The sequence below is a fragment of the Myxine glutinosa genome, chromosome 14 (genome assembly GCF_964187855.1).
Source record: "Myxine glutinosa chromosome 14, kmMyxGlut1.1, whole genome shotgun sequence".
In the NCBI taxonomy this organism is placed as follows: domain Eukaryota; kingdom Metazoa; phylum Chordata; class Myxini; order Myxiniformes; family Myxinidae; genus Myxine; species Myxine glutinosa.
In genome coordinates, this window is record NC_136274.1 from 51,338,230 (window position 1) to 51,363,851 (window position 25,622).

Below are 25,622 nucleotides of genomic sequence, written 5' to 3' on the forward strand. Positions count from 1 at the left end.
GAAAGTTAGGAAGAGTTTGAAGCACTGAATGCTGCGGAGTAGCTGAGCCAAGATTCCTACACGGATTAAACCGTGAACTCCACGTTCCTAAAGGCGTCCATGTAGTGAATACTTCCAGGCCTCACCACCCAACCACCATGAAACCTGGCTCTCAGCTCGGCCTCCTTCAAAAAGTGCCATAGATTTGCTTTGCTTTGGATTTTTGATCACAACCCCTTAACCTTCATTCAAAAAATGAAAAATAAAAACCAGAGGGTGATGAGATGGAGTTTGGCTTTGCAGGAGTTCAACTTGGAAATTGAGCATGTAAAGGGCAGGGACAATGTCATTGCTGATGCTTTGAACAGAGTGAACTAACTTTGGAAATTTCTGTAGGTTGTTTGGAAGTTTTGTTGCTTTATTTTTGGGAAATATTAATTATTGTTGCTCAGGTGAATTGATGATTTGGGTGTGAGTTTTACTTTCGTTTGTTAAAAGAGTTTTGCCTGCAAAGAAAGTTTTCACTATGTTCAAACTTTCTTTCTTGAGGGGGGGGAAGTGTTATGGATTCGTCACTTCCGTTGTTGTGGTTTTCATCCACTGTAAACATTTTTGATTCCATGTATTATTATTATTGTTGCTTGAGGGAAATAGCAATTATTATTGTCAAAAGGTAAAAAGGAATGTTTTAAATGAAACAGGAACCGGATGGCGACGAAGAGGAAGCAGAAAGAAAAGAAGGCGAAGCGAGTGGAGTCGGACAAGAAGCATAGTTGCTTTGCGGTCTGGAGCGAACGTTGGCGAGCAAGAGTCACGAGTGAACTTTGGGTTTCCCAGGAAAGGGATTCCTGCGACAGAGTTGTGTTACGGATTCGTCACTTCCGTTGTGGTGGTTTGCCTCTACTGTAAATATTTCTGATTCCATGTACTATTATTGTTTTCAAAAGGTTTATTGTTCATGAACTGTTTTCAAAAGGTAAAAAAGTTAATGTTAAAAGAAACAGGAAACCGGATCGGGAACCGGAAACCGAAGGAATTCCTGCGACAGAGTTGTCATCGCTGTGACCGATCAACCTGCGTGTCAGGTTGTTGGCGGTGGATTCCGAGGGGAATTATCGCCGGGCCGTTACTACGTCTCAAGAGCGGGTCGTCGGCCATTTTGACTCGCGCAGGACTTGTGCTTCGCTCGCGGTTTCGTCTCTTTTCGACTATTTTCACCGCATTCAGACGTCATCTGGGGCGTGTGTGTGACGTGGCTTTTTGAAGGTTACTTCGTCCATACCCGAGGGTGTGATCTCTCAGTCGCCTGTAGGGTGCCTTTGGATTTCCCAGTCGCCTTGTGGGCGCCTTTGTACAGCTTCGGCGATGTGACTACTTGCCATCTGCACGGGATTCTGGTCTCGATTGGACCTCGTTCTGGCGATCGCTGGGGCGAATCAACTTCGTCTTGAGGCTGGGAATAAGAGACATTGGGGAATGTTCTTGTTTCACTCACTTGGAGCACAGTGAGTTATATATTACAAAATTGATGGTACCATCATAGGACATATTGATTGTACTTTGAATACTATTGTTGTTGCAGTTATTCTTGTGTGATCTTAATACAATATTTGTTTGTGAGCAACAATTGTGGTGGCTTCTCCATCGATCTTTGACACACAGAATAACACATTTTTCTGCCGTGACTCCTCTCGGGGCTCGGAGGTACACTGTGACCAGGGGGTCGGGGAGGAGCACGTAACAGTTGTTATCGCTGTGACAGATCAACCTGCGTGTCAGGTTTTGCAGTCGATTCCGAAGAGAATCGTTGGACTGCCGTTACGTCTCGAGTACGGGCCGTCGGCCATTTTGACTCGCGCGCTTTGCGCGTCGAGCAAGGTTTCTTTGCTTCGCTTCAGCCTTTGCGCGTCGCGCAAGGTTTTTCTTTGCTTGACTTCAGCCGTTTTCACCGCCTTCAGACGTATCTGCTGTGTGTGTGTGCAACGCGGATTTTGAAGGTAAATCTGAGGTTCGCCGACTGTGAGCCTTAGAACGTCCATACCCGAGGGTGTGACTTCCCAGTCGCCTGGAGGGCGCCTTTGGATTTCCCAGTCGCCTGGAGGGCGCCTTTGCACAGCTTTGGCAGCAGGACTGTAACTGCCAACCCAACGGGATTCTGGTCTCGATTGGACATTGATCTGACAATCGCTGGAGTGAATCCACTTTGGCTTGAAGCTGGGAATTAGAGACATTGGGAATCTTCTTCTTTCCGCTCACTTGGAGCACAGTGAGTTACATATTACGAAACTGATGGTACCATCATAGGATATATTGATTGTACTTTTGATTACTATTATTGTTGTACTGTTATTCTTGTGGGATCTTAATACAATATTTGTTTGTGAGTAACAATTTGTGTGGCTTCCCCATTGATCTTTGACATACAGAATAACACATTTTTCTGCCGTGACTCCTCTCGGGGCTCGGAGGTACACCGTGACCAGGGGGTCGGGGAGGAGCACGTAACAATATATATATATATACTGTATATATCATTTTACACTGTTTGGTCTCAATTAGAGGTCACGTGAAAAATTAAAAGTCACTTGAGAGAGAAATGAGAAAGTAGAGGAGTGATAACATCAGATGCTTCCAACTCAAGTTATGGTCTGCAAAATGATTTTCAAAGGGCACATGACCTTTGACCTGGTAATAAAAAAAATCGATTCAGTTCGTCTTTGTATTACAGTCAATATGTGTGTCAAGTATGGTTGAAATCTCTTGAGTGGTTCACAAGTTATTACAAGAACACAGATTTTCATTTAAAGGCTACTTGACCTTTGGCCTGTGACCTTTTGACCCCAAAATTTATATCACAAGTTTATATCAAAATTTATATGCCCATAGTTCTGCCATGTTTGGTCAAAATCACTTTAATGGTTCACGAGATACCACGGTAACGAATATTTGCTGCTTTCAGCTGAAGGTCACATGAACTTTGACCCCAAAATCTTATCAGTTCATCTTTGCATCATAATAAACCTTTCTACTAAATTTGGTAAAAATCTCTTCAACATTTTACAAGTCATCACCGTTATAAAACAAAACATCTCGTCGAGACCAACAACCTGAAAACATAATATATTTGGCAGCGGAGGCATAAAAGAATAAGACTATTTTACAATTAAAGTTTACTTGTTTATGTGCAGAACACAGCAATTAAGATATGAATAACAAAACATGAGTGTGCACATAAGATATCTCCTGAAGAAGCAAACCCCAAAACAACAAATATACCCGCCTGCAAGTGTTTCAGAGATCATATGCCATGACATAAAATGACACGACATGAAAGGAGAGAGATGTCGTGCATGGCGCAAAATCCAAATAAACAATATTTTGCTATGGAAACAACAATTTGGCAATTTTGAAAATTTGATCTATCAAGTCCTTCACATGATTTAATGTAATGCATAACAAATTTGGTTGATACATTTTGGAAATGTTGCCTAATAGGTGTTTTAAATGTTTTGATTGGCATCGACCTTGATCCTTGACTAATTTTGACCAATTTTTACGTGTACGTGTGTGTGTGCGTGTGTATCGTGTGTGAGGGTGCCTCATTTGCATTAAATAAACAATTGGAAGAAATTAAATAAGTTATGGATGTAGCTTCAAGATTATAGTTTTTTTTTAAATTTGCGACAAGCTTTCGGCCAAATAGGCCTTCTTATTAGTCTACAAGAACGGCAGGCATGCAAATAAAACATTGATATGATATTGATACATAAATAAACAAACAAAGAGGCAGACAGGGGTGAAAACATAACCTCCATCCACCTTTGGTGGAAGAGGTAATTATATACAAAAATGACAGAGGTTCGTTAATGGCTACTCACCTTCCTCAAGTTCAACGAAAGTGAGCTTACAGTTGACACTGTACACGCATACATATATAAACACATACATGCACATATTAACCGGCTTCCGGGTTCGGTTGCGAGAGGACGCTGGCGTTGCATATTCGCCGCTTCTCCGACTGGATGGATGTACAGGGTCTGCTTCTACCTTTCTGACCTGACATCTCACACCTGTCCTGCCTTTTCACACCCGCACGTGCCGCGTGTTCTCCGGCTGGATAACGGAATCTGCTTTTGATGGTACGGAATACGGAATTCGAAAGGCCCGCTCCCGTTGATTGTGGCCGTGGCCTTGTTTGCCGGTGGCCTTGTGGCCTTGTTTGCCGCTGTGGTCTTGATTAGCGGCTGCAGTCGTTTGCCGCTGTGGTCTTGATTAGCGGCTGCAGTCGTTTGCCGCTGCGTTTGCCGCTGCGTTTGCCGCTTTGCCTCCTCGACCTTGGCCTCGTACTCGTCCCTTCGCTCCTGCCTGGCATGGCTCTGAAGTACTCCGCCGCAAGGCTTCTTCTGCTCAATACCCGCTCCACCCCATCATGCATCTCTGCCATCAAATCAAATGGACTCCTCCGACGACCCAGGTACATTCACCGTGGCTCCGGTCGCAAGTTTGTTTATTTGCAATCAGGTCACTCCATCCCCGTCCTCTGGTCGGCTCAGCGCACTCTCACTCTTCGTCCCAGCGCACCTGGTCACAGCAACCCACACGATCGCACCTCTTGCCTACGAACCCTGGCTAAATCACCTGAATTCATCCCTGCTGTTCAAAACAACATCAAGCTCACCCTGTTCAACACCCGGTCCCTCAACAATAAATGCCTCATCCTGAACGAATACATCCTGGATAACAAACTGGACTTTCTTTGTCTCACCGAAACCTGGCAACAACCTCTGGACTACTACACACTCAACCTCACCACACCCAATGGATATTCCTACGTCAATAAACCACGCTCGGAGGGCCGAGGTGGTGGAATTGCCGTTATCCACCGTCAAGACATCAAGACCAACCTCATCTCCATCTCATCTGCTCCATCATTTGAACACCTGGCTTTAAAACTCTCTGGTCACACGCAGTCAGTCATGGCTGTCGTCTACCGCCCTCCCAAACCACACCCATCATTCCTGTCTGACTTCTCCTACTTTCTGACCCAGCTATGTTCCCTCTCCCCCTCAATCCTCCTCCTTGGTGATTTCAATATCCACATGGACTCCACTGACTCCACAATAACCACTGACTTCACTGATTTACTCACCTGCTTTAACCTCACTCAGCATGTCGACTTTCCTACCCATATCCATGGTCACATTTTGGACCTTGTCTGCTCCACTGGATTAAATTTGCACCATCTCTATGGCTCCGACCTCACCCTCTCTGACCACTTAGCCATCACTCTGACCATCAACATCCCCGCCCCAACACCAAGGCATTATCGCACAATCAACTTCCGTAAGCTAAACGCTCTTTCACCTACCTCATTCTCATCCACCCTCTCTGAAAAAATGTCCACTTCTCCCTTCATTGACCTCCACACCCCTTCCGACCTCACTGACTACTACAACCACACTCTCTCCTCCTGCCTTGACCAGCTTGCGCCTGTAAAAACCAAAACAGTTTCTTTCACCCATTCTGCTCCCTGGTTTACCCCTGAACTCCACCTGATGAAAACTCGTGCTCGCCAACTTGAAAGACTCCGCAATAAAACGGGTCTCACAGTTCACTCCCAAGCCTACAAGGACCACATACAACACTACAAAGATGCCCTCTCCCGCGCCCGCTCTGCCTACTACTCTCAAATTATCCACTCTGGCTCCGGAAACCCAAAAGCACTCTTCTCGACAATAAACAAACTCCTCCGCCCCCTGAACACCACCACCCAGTCATTCACAGTAGACAACTGCATCTCCTTCCTCTCTTTCTTCCAACGCAAAATTGACAACATCTACAACAGCTTGACCACCGCCGCACCCGCTCCCCCTCCAACCACCTGCCCCCCCTTGTCCTGCCATCCCCTGTCTCGGTTCTCCCCAATCTCTCCTACTGACCTCTCTGAACTCCTCATAGGAATGAAAACTGCCACCTGCACTCTTGACCCCATCCCCTCCAGCTTTGTCAAAGCCTCCCTCCCTGCTCTCTCTCCACTTATCATTGCAACAATAAACTCCTCCCTGTCTACAGGCATCGTCCCACCTTCCCTCAAAATTGCTGCTGTTACCCCCATTCTAAAAAAACCTGGTCTAAACCCTGACACCCTAAACAACTTCAGACCCATCTCCAACCTACCCTTTCTGTCAAAAGTTTTGGAACGCGCTGTAGCCACTCAACTCAAACATCATCTCTCTGCCAATAACTTGTATGAAACATTCCAATCCGGATTCCGCTCCAACCACAGTACTGAAACTGCTCTCCTCAAAATCACCAACGACCTTCTCCTCTCCTCTGACGCTGGCAACCTCAACATTCTCGTCCTCCTCGACCTCAGCGCTGCCTTTGACACCATCGATCACACTATCCTCCTCACCCGACTTGAATCCACCTTTAACGTCACCGGCACTGCCCTCTCTTGGATTAAATCATACCTCTCTGACAGATGCCAGTTCATCTCCATCAATAACTGCAAATCCCCCACTGCTCCCCTCCCCCAAGGTGTCCCCCAAGGTTCAGTTCTTGGCCCCCTCCTCTTCATCCTTTACCTGTCCCCGCTCGGTCACTTAATCCGCCGTCATGGTCTCCAATTCCACTGCTTCGCCGATGACATCCAGCTTTTCATCTCCACCAAGTCCGTCTCCACCGACACCCACTCTATCCTGACAAACTGCATCACTGAAATAAAATCCTGGCTTCAAATCAACTTCCTCAAGCTTAACTGTGATAAATCTGAAATAATCATCATTGGCCCAAAAACGCTCACAAAATCCACCCATAACTTTGCCCTCAACATCGACGGTATCCCAGTATCCACCTCCCCTCACATCCGGAATCTTGGCGTCATCTTTGACCAAACCCTTTCCTTCGACAAATACACTAAACAGATCACAAAGTCAGCCTTCTTTCACCTGAAAAACATTGCCCGTCTCCGCTCATCCCTCTCCTCCACGGCTGCAGAAACCCTCATCCACGCCTTCATCACCTCCCGTCTGGACTACTGCAATAGCCTCCTCTATGGTTCACCCTCAAAAATCACCAATAAACTCCAATACATTCAGAACTCCGCTGCCCGTCTACTCACTCATTCCCGGACCCGTGACCACATCACCCCCGTCCTTTACAAGCTTCACTGGCTCCCCATCCCCCAGAGAATCCAGTACAAAATCCTCCTCTTGACATACAAAGCCCTCCATAACCTGGCCCCATCCTACCTGGCTGACCTCCTCTCCAGACACACTCCCACCCGCAACCTCCGCTCTGCTGGTACCAACCTCCTGACCCCCTCCATCCGGACCAAATTCAGATCCTGGGGGGACAGGGCCTTCTCCATCGCTGCTCCCACCCTCTGGAACTCACTACCTCACACCATCAGAGACTCCTCCTCACTCACCACATTCAAAACATCACTAAAGACCCACCTGTTCAACGCTGCATTCAACATTCAACCCACAGCATTTAACCCCTGACTATCTCTTCTCCTTCTCCCTCCTTTTGCTTTAAATATTTCCCTATTGATTCTTGTCTTGTCTTTTTGATTCTTGTCTTATATATATGCCGTATATCGCTGCTGTTTGTTTTCTTGATTCTTGTCTTTTTGCAATTGTTGTTTTCATGTATTGTTATGCATTATGTTTTCCACTCTGTCAAAGCGCCTTTGGGCTTCTGGAAAAGCGCTATACAAAATAAATGAATTATTATTATTATTATTATTAATATACTATTTATATTCATATACATACACTTCCGACATTTGTTAAGACCACCATATGCATTTACTCCCATCAGTCGATATTCTGAATTTAGAAGCGGGATATTTAAATTACTTGTCTCCTCATTTTCTTCCTCAAGATTCGAATGATGCAAACCATAAACAAGCAGAGCCTGAGCTGAGACTCACGCCGTGCTGAAGTCCGCCCAGTTGCCAGCGCTCGTATTCTGGTCGGAGGACTCGGGTTGAAATCCGGAGGTACCACCACCATCTCCCTGTCGCTCTGCATAATTCGCAGGAAACCAGCCGGTCTTCCCATTAAGCTCCCCTCCAAGCCAGCCCGGCTCTCCAGTCTGGCTCTCATCCACCTACCAAAAATATAGAATCCTCGATGCAGCCACACACATGCAAGCAAACTTCAAAATTTACTGTGAAAGCAGGTTATACGCATGGCTAGTGCAGCAGATTATGGAGTTGCAGTGAAAGTTTTACAAACCGATGTACGGTCTTACATGAATAAATAAATAAATGAATAAATCGAAAAGAAAATGCAATCACAATTTACAAAAGTTTTACAAATTGAAAAACAGTCTGACATAAAGCTAAATTAAACATTTACGATCAAATGTTTGAATTCACCTTGATGATGCAATATAAATTTGACTTTTAAAATCACATGCCAAAACAGGAAAAAAACAAGATGATGTCAAGAGACTGATTGGCATAGTGAAAATAAAACTGACCATTTTAATTACAATGTGACAATAAAATACTCGAGAAATTCAGGTTTTTTCAGATATCTTTTCTGAAAGGATAATAGGTAAGTGACGGGGGGGGGGCTTGGGGGTGTTATAAATTCAACACATATGTTGGGGTTCCAGGGAAGTGCATGATCAAACAAACAAAATCAAATAATTCCACAAATGAGAGAGAAGGAAAACAAAACCAAGTGTGGTTGGACTTTTGGAAATTTAACAAGTGCATTGTTGAGAAAACAAGAAAAAGAAGCCTTTCCTTTTTTGGAAAGCGACCAGGTCTTGATGGACCACTGCCTCACCGTGCCTTTCTACCCTAACAACAACAACAACAAAAAACAAGAAACCCAAAGGGCTGAATGTGAACTGAGTGCCAGCGAATGATCATGTGACCACCGAGTTCGCACCTTAAACAGGTGGCTCTTTTATATGCGGGCAGAACATTTGTCACTAAGACAGAAGTGGCACAGCAATTTAATCTACATACTAAATAGCCGAACTGTGTTTTTTGATTGGATGTTTGGACGGACCGACTATATATTAGTAAATTGGTGGGCAGACCATCGAAGGACTGCCTTACACCCATTGGTTGGACAGCTGGCCTTGGCCGCCATGTTCCTGCTCGGGTTGGCCCAAGCCATTGCAGAAGCATTATACAGTACTGTCAGACCCCGCTGTTCGCGGGTTCCACGTATTTGCGGGTGATAAAATGCAACCCGTTTCTCTATTCGCGGAAATGTGTCCCGCGAATGGCAGTGTTTTTACTATTCGCGGCAGGGTTCCGCAAAATCGCGTTTTGTTTTTCCTATTCGCAGCCGTGTTCTGCGAATTTGCGGGGGTTTTTGTCCTATCCGTGGCCGTGTTCTGTGAGTTCATGGGGTTTTTTTTATATTCGCAGCTGTGTTCCGCGAATTCGCGGGGTTTTTTTTCCTATTCACGGCAGTGGTCCACCAATTTGCAGATTTTCGTTGACACACACGGGTTTTGCCTCACCATTCGTGGATTTTGCCTCGCCATTCGCGGTTTGTTCCTCTCTATTCGCAGATTTTCGCGAATCGGGAACCTATCCCACCTTTTTCCATCGAAACAATGCCCCGCCATTTGCTGTTGCTTGAGGATTTTCCAGGAACGTATCTCCCGCAAATAGCGGGGTCCGAGGGTATTCACAATTGTTATGCCTTCCATTTCAGTTTTCCCTTCAATATAAAGCAAGGATCATCAAATGTATATCGAAAGGTTGCAGCTGAGAGCCATCACAGGCCTTGAGAAGGCCATGACACGAACAGGGCCTCAAGCTTTTGCCCTTCAGGCCTCAAACGGTTTCTTTATTCAAAGCAATTGTGTTGTTGTTGTGAAGCTAATATATGAAGATAATATTGTTGCGGTTTTAGAACCCACACACTTCTTGTAAATAACTCTTGTAAATATCCCATCATTTAATAAAGATAAAGGGTGCACCCTTCGTTAGTCCATATGCAACACGTAGGTCACCATAGGAACTTTAGTTATTTCATTAGTATGTGTTTTAGATAAGGCCGTGTTTCCAATAGTTGAATCTGCGTTGCATCAATTAAATAAGAGTAGGTCCCCAATTCATTTCGTTCATTTTGCGACCTCTCTCCAAATTCTGTTGCGCGCCTTGGTTAGCGTTCGCACAGGCGCCGCCATTGACCATGCGGTCGGCTCGAGGAAGAAGGGGGCGGAGCGCCAAGGACAAGGCGTGGCCCTGTCAACCAGCCGTCAAAGGCGGAGCCGGTAAGCCCCTACCACCCAACCAGGGCTGAGGTGAGCTCGCTGGCGGGCATGGTTTCGAAGCGCGCGGAGTGATCTGAAAGCGCGTTATATAAGCGCGAGCGCCAAGCCCTTTTACGGACTGCGCGGAGGTGGCTGATTGTAACTGTCTGAAGGACTGCGCAGGGGACCGTCGTTATTGAAGGACTGGAGGATATACGCGCTTTGCAAACGGGCTCCTTTCGAAAGAACTGCGCACAACGGACTCGTTGGGAGAGAGGGCTGATAACGAACTTGCAGGTATAGGCGTTTATTGAAAGGACTGATCCAAGAGCACACATTTGCGAAGGACTTCCCCCCCGCCATATGTAAGGTCCGGTCGCACGCCAACGATACGCAGAGCTGCCTGCCGGGTTTCGCCTGCGGAACCGGAGCCTGGACGGGGGTCGACTGGAGCCTGGATCATCTACCTGGACCTTCCACCCTACCCACTACAATCCCGTGTGAGTGCGTATGTTTGTCTGGGGTGTTAGGTTAAGACTGTATAGTTAAGCCTACCCTGTGTCCTGCTCCTTCTTCTCCTTCCTGTACATCCTTTCCTTTCCTTTTCTTTTTGGTTGTAAATAAATTCACCTTGTTCTTTCTTGGTTTTTCCCTAATCCGATCGCCTCCGTCCTTTCTTTCCATTGAGTACCTGTGGCACGATTTCGGAACCGCTCAGAATCGGGTGTAGTCATTGTTAATGGCTCGGACTGCGGATTGCTAACCGCTCGGCATTTTCCATCTTATCCGTGGTTCGAGCGGGAGTTATTTCCCTGCTCGCGGTCGGTGTTGGTAATTAGGTATTTGGGACCCAAATTGACCAATCACCCTACCCAAGACCGACCGGGAGGAGCGTTGTAGCTTCCAGGACTCGGGACGGCCAGCTTAAAAAAGACAAGGGGATTAATCCCCCCTTGACAAGGGGAGAGCCGACCCCCGAATCTAACAATATTGTTATAGATCGCGGTTTGGATGTTATAGACCGAGCGGTGGTTTAAAACCGCGACCTAACAAAACTCACCCGATTCACCCAGACTTTGGCCGTATCGCACCCTAGCTGCTCAATGAGGGAAAAGACAAAAGCGACGCAATGTAAGAGGAAAAGGAATTAAAACGAGAAGACGTACAGACGAGTAATGGGGTTTATTATTTACACACACAAGCAAAAAGGAGCAATCAAATTTATTTACAAGCACATAAGACGCAGGTGACACAGGGAAAATACTAGCTTATACAGACTTAATTAACTACCCAGGACAAAACAAACAAAGACGACTCACACGGGGAATTGCAGAGTGGATTGGCTGGAAGGCGGTGCGTGGCTGGAGGGGGAGGACGGCACGGAGCTGGCTGGAGCTTGATCCTGCACGGGACGTCGGGCGGGACCTCGACGGCCGCTGATGCCTCCGATCCTGTCGTGTGCGTGGGATCACGGGTCGGATCACGGGTCGGGTCACGGGTCGGATCACGGTCAGAGCCGACGCGCTGGTGGGGGGTCTGGCGTGACGGGTTCTCTCCTCTCTTCTGTTGTTTGGTCCAACCACTCCGTCTCCAACGCAACCCCTCAACGCAATCACTGAACGCAACCACTGAACGCAACCACTGACGACCAACTCAGCTCTTTGTGACCCTCCTTGTCTCGGCTCAAAAGTGCATCTCCGTTTCTGCTTCCAAGCTCGACTCTGTAAAAACGCATCTCTCTCTTGGACACGCCCTGCCTTGGGTTATATAGGCCCCCGCCCCTCAACCTTTGCGAACCTCCCCGACCGCTCTTCCTCCGCCCTCTGTAGCCAAACCCCTGGCTCATGGTTGGTCGAGCGGGGCTGGTTCACTCCTCCCCTCTCTGACGAGGTGGGGAAACGCCTTCCTTCCCCCAACCCTGCCTCGTGGTCAATGGCGGCAATTGGATCGGAGGTAACTGGTGATGGGAATGGAAGGGAATCTATCTCTTTCACTGGTGCAATGGAGTATTTCAATTAATGGAAGACACAGCCTTACACTAATACACAGAATAAGAGATAACTATCAACAGGTATATTCTATTACTTGGCTGACGTGTATGCTTGTGGACTATGGGACGCCCTTTTGGTCTTTACACAGCTCCGGAGGCAGGAGGCACAGAATAAACAATAATCACAATAGTACAGCACACAATCCAAAAAATATACAGTCCTCATATCCACAACACTGCACCCTCCTCCTCTTAGGCACGTCCCGGGCCTACAACTTTTATTTAGTGTGACACGTAGGTGTAGTTCCCTCTACTTTTAACCTGACCCTGAGTGCGACAGTTTTAAAACATAAATAAATGTGTCCCGCTGCTCCATTGCACCCTACCTAGCAGACATACGCCCACAGTTAACCGAATTGCGGAATGGTCTTCAAACTAAACACCGACGGTGGGGAGCATTATTTACACTGCCGCTATTTTTATTTACAAAACTAACCCAGGACCTGTAATTGTTCTTTCTGGGGGGGAGACAGTCTGCTCTGCATCGACGCACCATGAACGCACCCAAAAACGCACCAATACACACCCAAGCACCAATCGGTGCAGTCACCATTGTTCAATGAATGTTCAAGAAAAATAAAATCAACAACCCCTAACCCTGCAGGTGTCTCTTGCTCTTCGGCTCCCTCTGCTGGTTATTATTATTTGTCTTCCAGATGTTGTCATTCTCTTTTGCTTTGCTTACTGGCGGCCTATTTGCAATAAAGTGTGCCCAATGTGCCCTTCTTTATTTTCTTTTATTTATAGCCCACAGGGCCGACTAGTGTGGTTCACCTGTGGGGCATCGGTGCCCTGTGGCCAAGGTCCGCCAGCAAGATTTCAGGCCCTCATGGCCGGTTCCAGCAGAGGGGCCATGCCCCAACCCATGGGGTCCATAAGTGGTGCTCGGCCACAGGCATGTGGTCCATAATGTGGTGCATCGATGCAGACAGCTGGTTCTGGGAATTTCGGGCGCACAATGGCCGACCCACGCACGCTCCCCTCGGCGCCCAACGGTGCACAGGTCATGTGGGAGACAAAAGGGGAAAGACAATTGAGCGAGGGGTAAGGTCACAAGGGTACACGTCAAAAAGGCAATGCAAGGCGAAATGCGTACGGAGGGCGAAGTGAGAAAGCTCGTCCCTACCGTACGTCACCCCCCTGTTACCTAGCCCACCCTTGCCCTTACCCCATATGTACAAAACCTACACATTACCAAGTTCTTCACTACTGTCACGTCTCCCCATATTTCCTCTATACCAAATTCGTCACCACAATCCCTCTATCCAAAATTTGCCATCACCAAATTCATCATCAGTCCTCATAAGGAGGCAGAGATGGAACATCAAAGCACAATGTCACACCCACGTCATGATGCGTCTCACAATCCAAAACATTTGCATCAAAAATAATTAAACATGGCATGGTGCGGAGTACCTGTCACCTCAGGTGAGTGGATGCAGATGGTGCGAGGAGATCCTTCATCCTAACTATCCTCTAAATGATTTTAACACACTTTACACTACCCGGGGTCTTTCTCCGGCCAAACCATTGGCCCTCTTACACTATGGGTTCTAAAAACCAATTCCCATTGGCCAAACTGTGGTGCTTTTCAATTTGGGGTCTCACTCCCCCGATTCATCTCCCGGTGCCCTCGCACAATTTCTGGGCCGCGACGTGTACCTCTCCCAGCGGGTCTACCCACCTGCACACCTCCACCACTGTAGTTGCCTCCGAGCTTACCTGCTCCTTACCCTAACCTATCTACCTGGGGAAGGCCCTCTGGCGCTCTCCCCACTCCGTGCCCTCTCTGGCACTGGGCTGCCCGATCCACACCCGGGATCCTCAGGCACCCACTCACAACTACCGGCTCCCAGAGCCCACCTGCGGCCTCACCTGGCCGACATCCTCACAGTGGTGGAGTGCCCAACCAACTACACACACTAACAGGCTACACGCCCAGCCATTTCCACAACACTAATGCACCCATCCACAATACCATTCTGCAACCGCACCACAAATGCCAATATCCAACCACAATTTACCTGTACCCTCTACCTAACACTTACACTACCCGCCCCGGGTATCCGTGATGGGGGTCCACTCTTCCCCCATTCACACCTTCGCACCATCCACTCCACTCCACAATTTCCACCATTCTCACTCCACGACCATCCATTCCAATCCTCCAGACCATTTATTCCATACACCTGTCTTTCATTCACCTGTCGTTGCACACCGGTGCAATCCTACCTGGTGCCACCTGCACCCTCCTCCTCTTCCTGGACCATTTGGTCAACACAACACGCAATCACCACTACTTCCTCATACACTGCTCCACACACCTGTTCAGTTGCACACCTGTGCAATCACACCTGTTCCATTCTCACCTGTTCAATCCTCACACACACGGCATCATCTCAGCTAACTACTCCCCTCTGAAACTTGCGCTTCCCAGTCGTCCCTTTAAACTATTGCGCTCCCACGTCATTATAATCCATACTAATCTACCTGCGTCCCCACTACAGGTATCAGTCACTAACTAAACTTAACGTTACCTAATGTCATCTCTTCTAGATCCCTACAATATAACCTAACCCACCCGGGCTAGTTTTCACTGCCATACACCCCATAAGCTATTGCTCCTTTGCCCCCACCTGTGAGGGATGGTGGATTTGCCATCCCACCACATCGGGGGTCTCTCACTACCAATTTCGCTCGTCCAAATCCAACAATTCAAAAATTTTCCATTTACTGCCAATTCTATTCACTTTTCTAAATTTCGTTTTAAATCACTATCACTATCACCATCACCCGTCTACTTATTACATCCTCTCGGTGCGCCAATTTCCTTCGAAAGCTCGGCTTCGTACAGCCGAGCACTGAACGCGGATTCTTTTGTGCTGGCGGCTGGATGCGTCCCGCATTCGGGGCAGGGACGGAGGCTTACCCTGGGCCGAGATCCCATGCACCACCTCGGCGTGAAGCCATCCAATGTCCCGATCTCGACCTGCCGGCACGTCTCAATAGAAAGTGGTCGCCATGACGACCCTTCCTATCGGGCTGCCCGCTCCGCCTAGTGGAGCCCGGACGCGGCCGCTCCACGCGAGGCCCAGCGTGGATCGCGCACGGCGGTCCTTTCGAACCCGCCGTGGCTCGGATCTCCGCTGGTTCTCGCGGCACGCGAAGCCCGGCACGCACCGAGGGCCCGATTCGGCTAAAAGTCGACCTAATCTTTAACCCGGTTATCGTCGACGCCTCACCTGCAGGCTTACATGCATACGCTACCCCTTTCGTGCTCATACATGCAGCCGTTCCCATTCTCCTCGTACCTTTCCTTACACACCTCGGTACACTCATTCCGCTCACCGACTTGGTCACACACCTGACCACCGAACACCTTGGCACACATTCGTCGCTCGCACACCTCACCAATACACCTCTTCGCGCCCCTGTCTCGGTCACCTCCTTTGTGACAATCACAGGTGTGCTCTCACCCGCACACCCAACCACGTGTCTCACTACCAATTCCAGCGTGCATTCCCACTCACGCTCTACCATTCCAGGTGTGCATCCTTCTATTCCAGGTGTACATCCTCGCTCACCTGCCACAACCAACTCACGCTCCGTTTCACTCTCACTACTCTCACCTCCACTCTCGGTCGCGCACTCACCCTTACTCTTGACAGCATGCGCTTTCCCCATGCACCCGTCCGTTACACACCTTTCTCGCGCATCCTCCCGCGCACACTTTTTCGTTACTTCCTCCGTAACACTCACCACACCGCGCTTCCCTGTGCTCCCTCGCACACGCGCTTCGACCAACTCACTCTTGACGGCACACTCACTCCTCGGCGTGCACTTTTTCCTCACACACCCCATGGTCGGACATTCTCGCACACCTCTTTCTTTGCACACCTGTCCTGTCACACACCTCACCAACGGCCTTTCACGAACACCCGGATCCAAACCAATCCCCAAGCCGACTGAATCTCCCCTCACATCATGTACATTGCCACTCACCTCCGTACCTCGTCGCACCTCCTCTGCCACCTGCAAACTTTTTATTTGGTTAGTGAGCATCTCATCATGATTTGAACACAGACTTTGTACATTATCCATTTCTCCCTGCAATTCCCGGGCTACCTCCGTCATCTCTTCAATTTCAATGCCCACTTCCGCTTTTTCTGTACTCACCTCGACGACCGTTGGCTTTCATAAAATTCCCTCTACCTCATCGGTCGCCGGCTTTTCCAAGCCCCGGGTCGCGATTTCTACCCCCGTCATTGTACCCGTGCTTTCCTCCGCTTCGCTCAACCAGCGCTTTTCGACTCGCGTTACCTCCTCGTGCACCCCTGGGACCCTTTCGCCCAACTTGCGGTCTCTGTCCCTCTGCTACCCTTCCTCCCTATCGGCCCTCATTCCGTTCGTTATTTCTTCAATTTGGTTTCCCAATTTGTTCGTTATTGCTTCCTTTTGGTTTCCCAATTTGTTTAACAATCGCTCACTGTCAGCTTCCATTTGGTTTAACAATCGCTCACTGTCAGCTTCCATTTGGTTTAACAATCGCTCCCTGTTCCTGTCCAAAAGGGCCTCCATTTCAGCCATAATTAATTGCATGTCTTCCACCGTTGGTACAAAGGGCGCGGCAAAATTTGGTGCCGCTACACCCACATGCGTGAGGACGCCATTTTGTGCACCTGATACACCCTCAACCGCACCTTCTTTACTCTCCTCCACCATTTTTTTTCCTAAGTCCTGGGTCGATTCTACCCCGTCTATCTCTCCCAACGGCATCCCGTCGCCTTGAACAGCCATGGCGCGATTTCAAAATTCGGGTTTTGCGTAAAAAAAAACAAATTTCGGCAGCTCGTAATTTTGACCAAAATTTTTTTTCTAGATGTTTTAAAAATTTGGTTCGGGCCCCGAATCTCACTCCCAGACACCAATTGTTATAGATCGCGGTTTGGATGTTATAGACCGAGCGGTGGTTTAAAACCGCGACCTAACAAAACTCACCCGATTCACCCAGACTTTGGCCGTATCGCACCCTAGCTGCTCAATGAGGGAAAAGACAAAAGCGACGCAATGTAAGAGGAAAAGGAATTAAAACGAGAAGACGTACAGACGAGTAATGGGGTTTATTATTTACACACACAAGCAAAAAGGAGCAATCAAGTTTATTTACAAGCACATAAGACGCAGGTGACACAGGGAAAATACTAGCTTATACAGACTTAATTAACTACCCAGGACAAAACAAACAAAGACGACTCACACGGGGAATTGCAGAGTGGATTGGCTGGAAGGCGGTGCGTGGCTGGAGGGGGAGGACGGCACGGAGCTGGCTGGAGCTTGATCCTGCACGGGACGTCGGGCGGGACCTCGACGGCCGCTGATGCCTCCGATCCTGTCGTGTGCGTGGGATCACGGGTCGGATCACGGGTCGGGTCACGGGTCGGATCACGGTCAGAGCCGACGCGCTGGTGGGGGGTCTGGCGTGACGGGTTCTCTCCTCTCTTCTGTTGTTTGGTCCAACCACTCCGTCTCCAACGCAACCCCTCAACGCAATCACTGAACGCAACCACTGAACGCAACCACTGACGACCAACTCAGCTCTTTGTGACCCTCCTTGTCTCGGCTCAAAAGTGCATCTCCGTTTCTGCTTCCAAGCTCGACTCTGTAAAAACGCATCTCTCTCTTGGACACGCCCTGCCTTGGGTTATATAGGCCCCCGCCCCTCAACCTTTGCGAACCTCCCCGACCGCTCTTCCTCCGCCCTCTGTAGCCAAACCCCTGGCTCATGGTTGGTCGAGCGGGGCTGGTTCACTCCTCCCCTCTCTGACGAGGTGGGGAAACGCCTTCCTTCCCCCAACCCTGCCTCGTGGTCAATGGCGGCAATTGGATCGGAGGTAACTGGTGATGGGAATGGAAGGGAATCTATCTCTTTCACTGGTGCAATGGAGTATTTCAATTAATGGAAGACACAGCCTTACACTAATACACAGAATAAGAGATAACTATCAACAGGTATATTCTATTACTTGGCTGACGTGTATGCTTGTGGACTATGGGACGCCCTTTTGGTCTTTACACAGCTCCGGAGGCAGGAGGCACAGAATAAACAATAATCACAATAGTACAGCACACAATCCAAAAAATATACAGTCCTCATATCCACAACAATATGATGAACACTGCCTCGGTGTTTTTTCTTTCTCCGAAGCGATCATGCTTCGGAGCAATTGAGGAGAAATAAAGCACATGATCTGGCATGTAGGGGCACCCTACATCTATAATAATAATAATAATTCATTTATTTTGTATAGCGCTTTTCCAGAAGCCCAAAGGCGCTTTGACAGAGTGGAAAACATAATGCATAACAATACATGAAAACAACAATTGCAAAAAGACAAGAATCAATAGGGAAATATTTTAAAGCAAAAGGAGGGAGAAGGAGAAGAGATAGTCAGGGGTTAAATGCTGTGGGTTGAATGTTGAATGCAGTGTTGAACAGGTGGGTCTTTAGTGATGTTTTGAATGTGGTGAGTGAGGAGGAGTCTCTGATGGTGTGAGGTAGTGAGTTCCAGAGGGTGGGAGCAGCGATGGAGAAGGCCCTGTCCCCCCAGGATCTGAATTTGGTCCGGATGGAGGGGGTCAGGAGGTTGGTACCAGCAGAGCGGAGGTTGCGGGTGGGAGTGTGTCTGGAGAGGAGGTCAGCCAGGTAGGATGGGGCCAGGTTATGGAGGGCTTTGTATGTCAAGAGGAGGATTTTGTACTGGATTCTCTGGGGGATGGGGAGCCAGTGAAGCTTGTAAAGGACGGGGGTGAGTGTCAGTTGCTTTCTTTTTTGGTGGTCGTGCGGATTTTTTGGCCATTGAGTCTGCCCTCTGCATAGCCCCGGCTCTGCTCCCTGCTTCGCCTGCCCGGCTCCTTCGCCTGCTCGCTCTTTCCTCGGGCGCGCTCTCATGGGTTGTGACCATCGCAGCGGTTTGGTGGCGGTTTCCCGCCGTGATCTAGATTTGTAGCGGCGGCGGTCGATTTCCGCTGCATTTTCCGCTTTGCCGTGATCAACCTTGGCCTTGTGATCATCTCTTTGCTCCTGCCTGCCCTCTGCTTGGTCCCGGCTCTGCTCCTGGCTTCACCTACCTGGCTCCTTCGTTTCCTCGGGCCCGCTCTCGTGGGTTTGGACCATTGTTTCACCTCCTCAACCTTGGCCTCATCTCGTCTCTCTGCTCCTGCCTGGCATGGCTCTGCGGTACTCCGCCGCAAGGCTCCTTCTGCTCAATACCCGCTCCACCCCATCATGCATCTCTGCCATCAAATCAAATGGACTCCGACGACCCAGGTACATTCACCGTGGCTCCGGTCGTAAGTTTGTTTATTTGCAATCAGGTCACTCCATCCCCGTCCTCTGGTCGGCTCAGCGCACTCTCACTCTTCGTCCCAGCGCACCTGCACACGATCGCACCTCCTGCCTACGAACCCTGGCTAAATCACCTGAATTCATCCCTGCTGTTCAAAACAACATCAAGCTCACCCTGTTCAACACCCGGTCCCTCAACAACAAATGCCTCATCCTGAACGAATACATCCTGGATAACAAACTGGACTTTCTCTGTCTCACCGAAACCTGGCAACAACCTCTGGAATACTACACACTCAAGCTCACCACACCCAATGGATATTCCTACATCAATAAACCACGCTCAGAGGGCCGAGGTGGTGGAATTGCCGTTATCCACCGTCAAGACATCAACACCAACCTCATCTCCATCTCATCTGCTCCATCATTTGAACACCTGGCTTTTAAACTCTCTGGTCGCACGCAGTCAGTCATGGCTGTCGTCTACCGCCCTCCCAAACCACACCCATCATTCCTGTCTGACTTCTCCTACTTTCTGACCCAGCTATGTTCCCTCTCCCCCTCAATCCTCCTCCTTGGTGATTTCAATATCCACATGGACTCCACTGACTCCACAATAACCACTGACTTCACTGATTTACTCACCTGCTTTAACCTCACTCAACATGTCGACTTTCCTACCCATATCCGTGGTCACATTTTGGACCTTGTCTGCTCCACTGGATTAAATTTGCACCATCTCTCTGGCTCCGACCTCACCCTCTCTGACCACTTAGCCATCACTCTGACCATCAACATCCCCGCCCCAACACCAAGGCATTATCGCACTATCAACTTCCGTAAGCTAAACGCTCTTTCACCTACCTCATTCTCATCCACCCTCTCTGAAAAAATGTCCACTTCTCCCTTCATTGACCTCCACACCCCTTCCGACCTCACTGACTACTACAACCACACTCTCTCCTCCTGCCTTGACCAGCTTGCGCCTGTAAAAACCAAAACAGTTTCTTTCACCCATTCTGCTCCCTGGTTTACCCCTGAACTCCGCCTGATGAAAACTCGTGCTCGCCAACTTGAAAGACTCCGCAATAAAACGGGTCTCACAGTTCACTCCCAAGCCTACAAGGACCACCTACAACACTACAAAGATGCCCTCTCCCGCGCCCGCTCCGCCTACTACTCTCAAATTATCCACTCTGGCTCCGGAAACCCAAAAGCACTCTTCTCGACAATAAACAAACTCCTCCGCCCCCTGAACACCACCACCCAGTCATTCACAGTAGACAACTGCATCTCCTTCCTCTCTTTCTTCCAACGCAAAATTGACAACATCTACAACAGCTTGACCACCGCCGCACCCGCTCCTCCTCCAACCACCTGCCCCCCCTTGTCCTGCCATCCCCTGTCTCGGTTCTCCCCAATCTCCCCTACTGACCTCTCTGAACTCCTCATAGGAATGAAAACTGCCACCTGCACTCTTGACCCCATCCCCTCCAGCTTTGTCAAGGCCTCCCTCCCTGCTCTCTCTCCACTTATCACTGCAACAATGAACTCCTCCCTGTCTACAGGCATCGTCCCACCTTCCCTCAAAATTGCTGCTGTTACCCCCATTCTAAAAAAACCTGGTCTAAACCCTGACACCCTAAACAACTTCAGACCCATCTCCAACCTACCCTTTCTGTCAAAAGTTTTGGAACGCGCTGTAGCCACTCAACTCAAACATCATCTCTCTGCCAATAACCTGTATGAAACATTCCAATCCGGATTCCGCTCCAACCACAGTACTGAAACTGCTCTCCTCAAAATCACCAACGACCTTCTCCTCTCCTCTGACGCTGGCAACCTCAACATTCTCGTCCTCCTCGACCTCAGCGCTGCCTTTGACACCATCGATCACACCATCCTCCTCACCCGACTTGAATCCACCTTTAACGTTACCGGCACTGCCCTCTCTTGGATTAAATCATACCTCTCTGACAGACGCCAGTTCATCTCCATCAATAACTGCAAATCCCCCACTGCTCCCCTCCCCCAAGGTGTCCCCCAAGGTTCAGTTCTTGGCCCCCTCCTCTTCATCCTTTACCTGTCCCCCCTCGGTCACTTAATCCGCCGTCATGGTCTCCAATTCCACTGCTTCGCCGATGACATCCAGCTTTTCATCTCCACCAAGTCCGTCTCCACCGACACCCACTCTATCCTGACAAACTGCATCACTGAAATAAAATCCTGGCTTCAAATCAACTTCCTCAAGCTTAACTGTGATATTGTTACATCTGGCAAATAAAATACATTTACTTCTTCATGCAGCTGTATGAATCAAATTGGCACCATTTTATATGAACTTTTCTCGAGCATTACTTGGTTCCTCCAAAGAACACAGGGGTAGTCAGCATGCACACGAGATTTTGTTGAATGTCCCTTCTTTTCTATTGTTTGGCATTTTCGACAAGCTATGGAATGTGACTTCTTTTCTAGTTTTCCACATGGCACATACCATATAAAGGGGCCTTTTCTATGCCCCTGGCATTTTCCCCAAGAATTGGTTCTTCTGACCACAATCTTGTGAACATCACTTTACTTACCACCACATGCCAGTAATGGCATTTCAATAGCGCTGACTGGACTGGTTTACGAAACTTGCTTTCTTATTTTCCCTGGAAAGACTACTGCCTCTCCTCAGGCGATGCCTCCATCTCTGCTGAACGTATAGCTGAAGTTATTGTTGCAAGAAAGGAGGCTAATACCCCCTTCTCTTTGAAGTCTATCTCTCCTACCAACTCTTGGTTCAATAATTCCTGCTCTGCGGCCATTCGAGCAAAGGATGCGGCATATCGGACATGGAAAAACTTCTTCTTCTTCCGACTCGCATTCAGCTTTCATATCTGCCAGAAATCATTGCAAACATGTTCGTCAGGTGAAGCATTCCTTTATCCAAAATAAATGTGACAACCTCTCATCTTCTTCCAACAATAGATCTTTCTGGCCTTTAGCTAAAAGTATCTCTGACAACTTTTGTCACTCTGCCTTTGCTTTGCTTTTCCATTCCGATTATACTATCGCTGTCTCTCCGTCTGATAAAGCAACTCTTTTTGGTTCTCTTTTTTCCTCCAATTCCACACTGGATGACTAACATTCCATCTCCCTCTGATGCACCTCTACCAATCCTATGCCCCTCCCTATAATCTCTTTCCATGCAGTCAAAAAAGTACTCCTCTCTCTGGACACAAGCAAGGCATACGGACAAGATGGCATTCCTCCTCGTGTCTTGAAGGAGTGTGCTACAGAACTTGCTCCCGTGCTTGCTCGTTTGTTTCGTTTTTGTTTAAAAACCCAAACTTTTCCTCTTTCCTGGAAACATGCCTCAGTACAGCCTATTTTAAAGAATGATGATCGTTCAAACCCTTCCAACTACCGTACTATTGCTCTGACTTCTACTATTTCCAAAGTCTTTGAATGTCTTCTCAATTCACATTTCCTCAAGCATCTTGAATCTCTCAGTCATCAATATGGCTTTCGCAAGGCAAGATCTACCTGTGATATCCTTTCTTACATTACAAATGTCTGGGCCTCTTCTCTAAGGGACTTTGGGGAATCCTTTGTTGTAGGCCTTGATATCTCGAAAAGCCTTTGACAGAGTTTGGCATCGGGGTCTACAGATATCCAAGCTTCCTTCTTTCGGCATTCCTTCCTCCTTCACTCTGCTCTCTCATATCGAGCTTTCTCTCCGACTGCTCTATCTCTGTAATTGTTGATGGTTCAACATCTCCCTCCTTCCCTATCAACAGCGGTGTCCCTCAGGGTTCTGTCCTGTCTCCAACACTCTTCCTTCTTTTTATCAATGACCTTCTTTCTTCTACAAATAACCAAATGCACTCGTATACTGATGACTCGACATTACATTACTCCATGTTTTTCCCATCTGCCCCATCTTCCCTCACTCTATCTACATCTCGTTTCATCACAGCCACCTCTTTAAATTTGAATTAGGACAGGATTTCCCAGTGGGGCAAGTGTAATCAGGTTTAAGTTTAATGCTTCTAAAATGATTTCCCCCCCCCCCCCCCCCATTTCTCTCCCTAAACCCCTCTCAACTCTCCAATCTCCTTTGAAAGCTCCACATTTACACCATGTGATTCAATAAACCTGCTAGGTTTTACCCTAACATCAAATTTATCCTGGAATCCACACATTACACAAATAGCTAAGTCTGCCTCAAAGAAACTAGGAGTCCTGTTCAGATGTCGAAGATTCTTCTCCTCTGAACAGTTGCTTCAACTAAACAAAGGATTGATTTCGTCCTTGTATAGAGTACTGCTCTCACATCTGGGGAGGCTCTAGCTCCACATACTTACTGGACAGAATTGAATCCAAAGTAATTGGTTCACGAGTTATCAAACAGTGACCACTATATTCGTCATGGGTGTGTGTCTGTGTATCTGTCTGTCCGCAGCATAACTACCCGATGATATCATCCGAACTTGATGAAACTTGGGTGGGAGGTTGATATCATGATTGAGTTGTGTCCTGCCTAGAGTGGGCGTATTGTGCCCATTGTGGGCAGAGCCACGCCCGAAAAAGATGTCTTTTTAGGGGGTAATCGATTTCAAACTACATCTTCTCTGAGGGGTTTGGTGGAATCTGACAGGGATTTCGGTATTTGGTTAGGCCAATGTCATATGTCTAGCCCCACGGAGCTCGATTTTTCATTTTCGCCCCCAAGGTCAAGGTCACAAGGTCACAAAATTTAGAAAAGTCGATTTTTGATGGTATTATTACATTGTTCGCTTCCTGATAGGGTGAAATGTCGTACATGTTTTTGTATTATCACATACATCATGAAATACAAGTTTTCCAACAAATTTCAGAATCTTCGACCTTTGAAGGTCACAAAGGTCAAATTTTCAAAGTTGTCAGAATCCAACCGAATTTTCGGTATTGTGTAGCTAACTAACCTCATAACTGATTATACATTATTTTCTATCTCGTTTCAAGGTCAGTAACCTTCGTTTTGACATTTCAAGGTCACAAAGGTCAAATTTTCAAAGTTGTCGGGATCGAACCGAATTTTCGGTATTGTGTAGCCAACTAGTCTCATAACAGATAATACATTCCTATTTATATATTTTCATTGTCGGTTTTGACCTTTGTCATTGAATACCGCTCGCTCGTGAACCATCGTCATCTCCTGACTTGTCCAACTTATTAATTCTTCCAATCTGACCTCAAAACTCGACCCACTCGAAGTATGCCGCAAAGTTGGCACTCTTTCTCTTTCTGCAGATATTACTTCAGTTTCTGCTCCCAAGACCTTGCTGCTTGTGTACTTCCACCATTAGGTAGAACACGGAATACTCGACATGCCACTACATCACATGATTATTGTGTGGCCATTGGCAACTCAAGGGTGGGCCTGTTATGATGTTTGTTTCTTCTCTTCCACTGCCAAACTCTGGAACTCTTTACCTTCCCATGTATTTCCAAATACTTATGACCTACCCCTTTTCAAAAAGCAGATTTTGTACTTCCACAAAAACTGTTAGACTATTCTCTCTTTCTTCACTTTTCTATCAATGCTATCTTTCTTCACTTTTCTATCAATTCAGCTCTTTTATTTAAGGCCTGGTCTCGATGAGGACTATATATTCCGTGACTGGAGGCTTCAACATTAAAAATAATAATAATAATAATAACATGACGACAAAGACTAAGAGGCAGAGGCAGAAGAAGAGGAAAAAGAAGCAGAGGGAGAGAAGAAGAGAAGCTTTAATGGCAGCTTTGCAATTGCTGACATTTTACGTTTTCTTGAATCACTGTGGAAATGGAGAACCTTGTGCACAAACCACATGCAGGACAAGGACATCAGGGAAAATAAATAAATTAACTATATTTTTACATTAACAATATGTAAGGACAAAAGCAGGCAAAGTCCAAATCGGCACAGTATGTGAGTCTTGCATCGTAAGATCCCAGCATCGTGAGCTGCCGAACACCGATCTCTATACCAACTTG

General features: G+C 47.8%; 1 protein-coding gene across 3 annotated transcripts in view; it reads right to left on the bottom strand.

Annotated features, from left to right (window-relative positions):
* ITSN1 (intersectin 1) overlaps positions 1–25,622 on the bottom strand; it is a 222,897-nt gene that overhangs the window by 99,985 nt on the left and 97,290 nt on the right. For all 3 annotated transcript variants that reach the window (XM_078768237.1, XM_078768236.1, XM_078768235.1), the window contains one exon: positions 7,919–8,097. In XM_078768237.1, the coding sequence (XP_078624363.1) occupies positions 7,919–8,097 (179 nt within the window). The remainder of the gene's footprint in view (positions 1–7,918; positions 8,098–25,622) is intronic.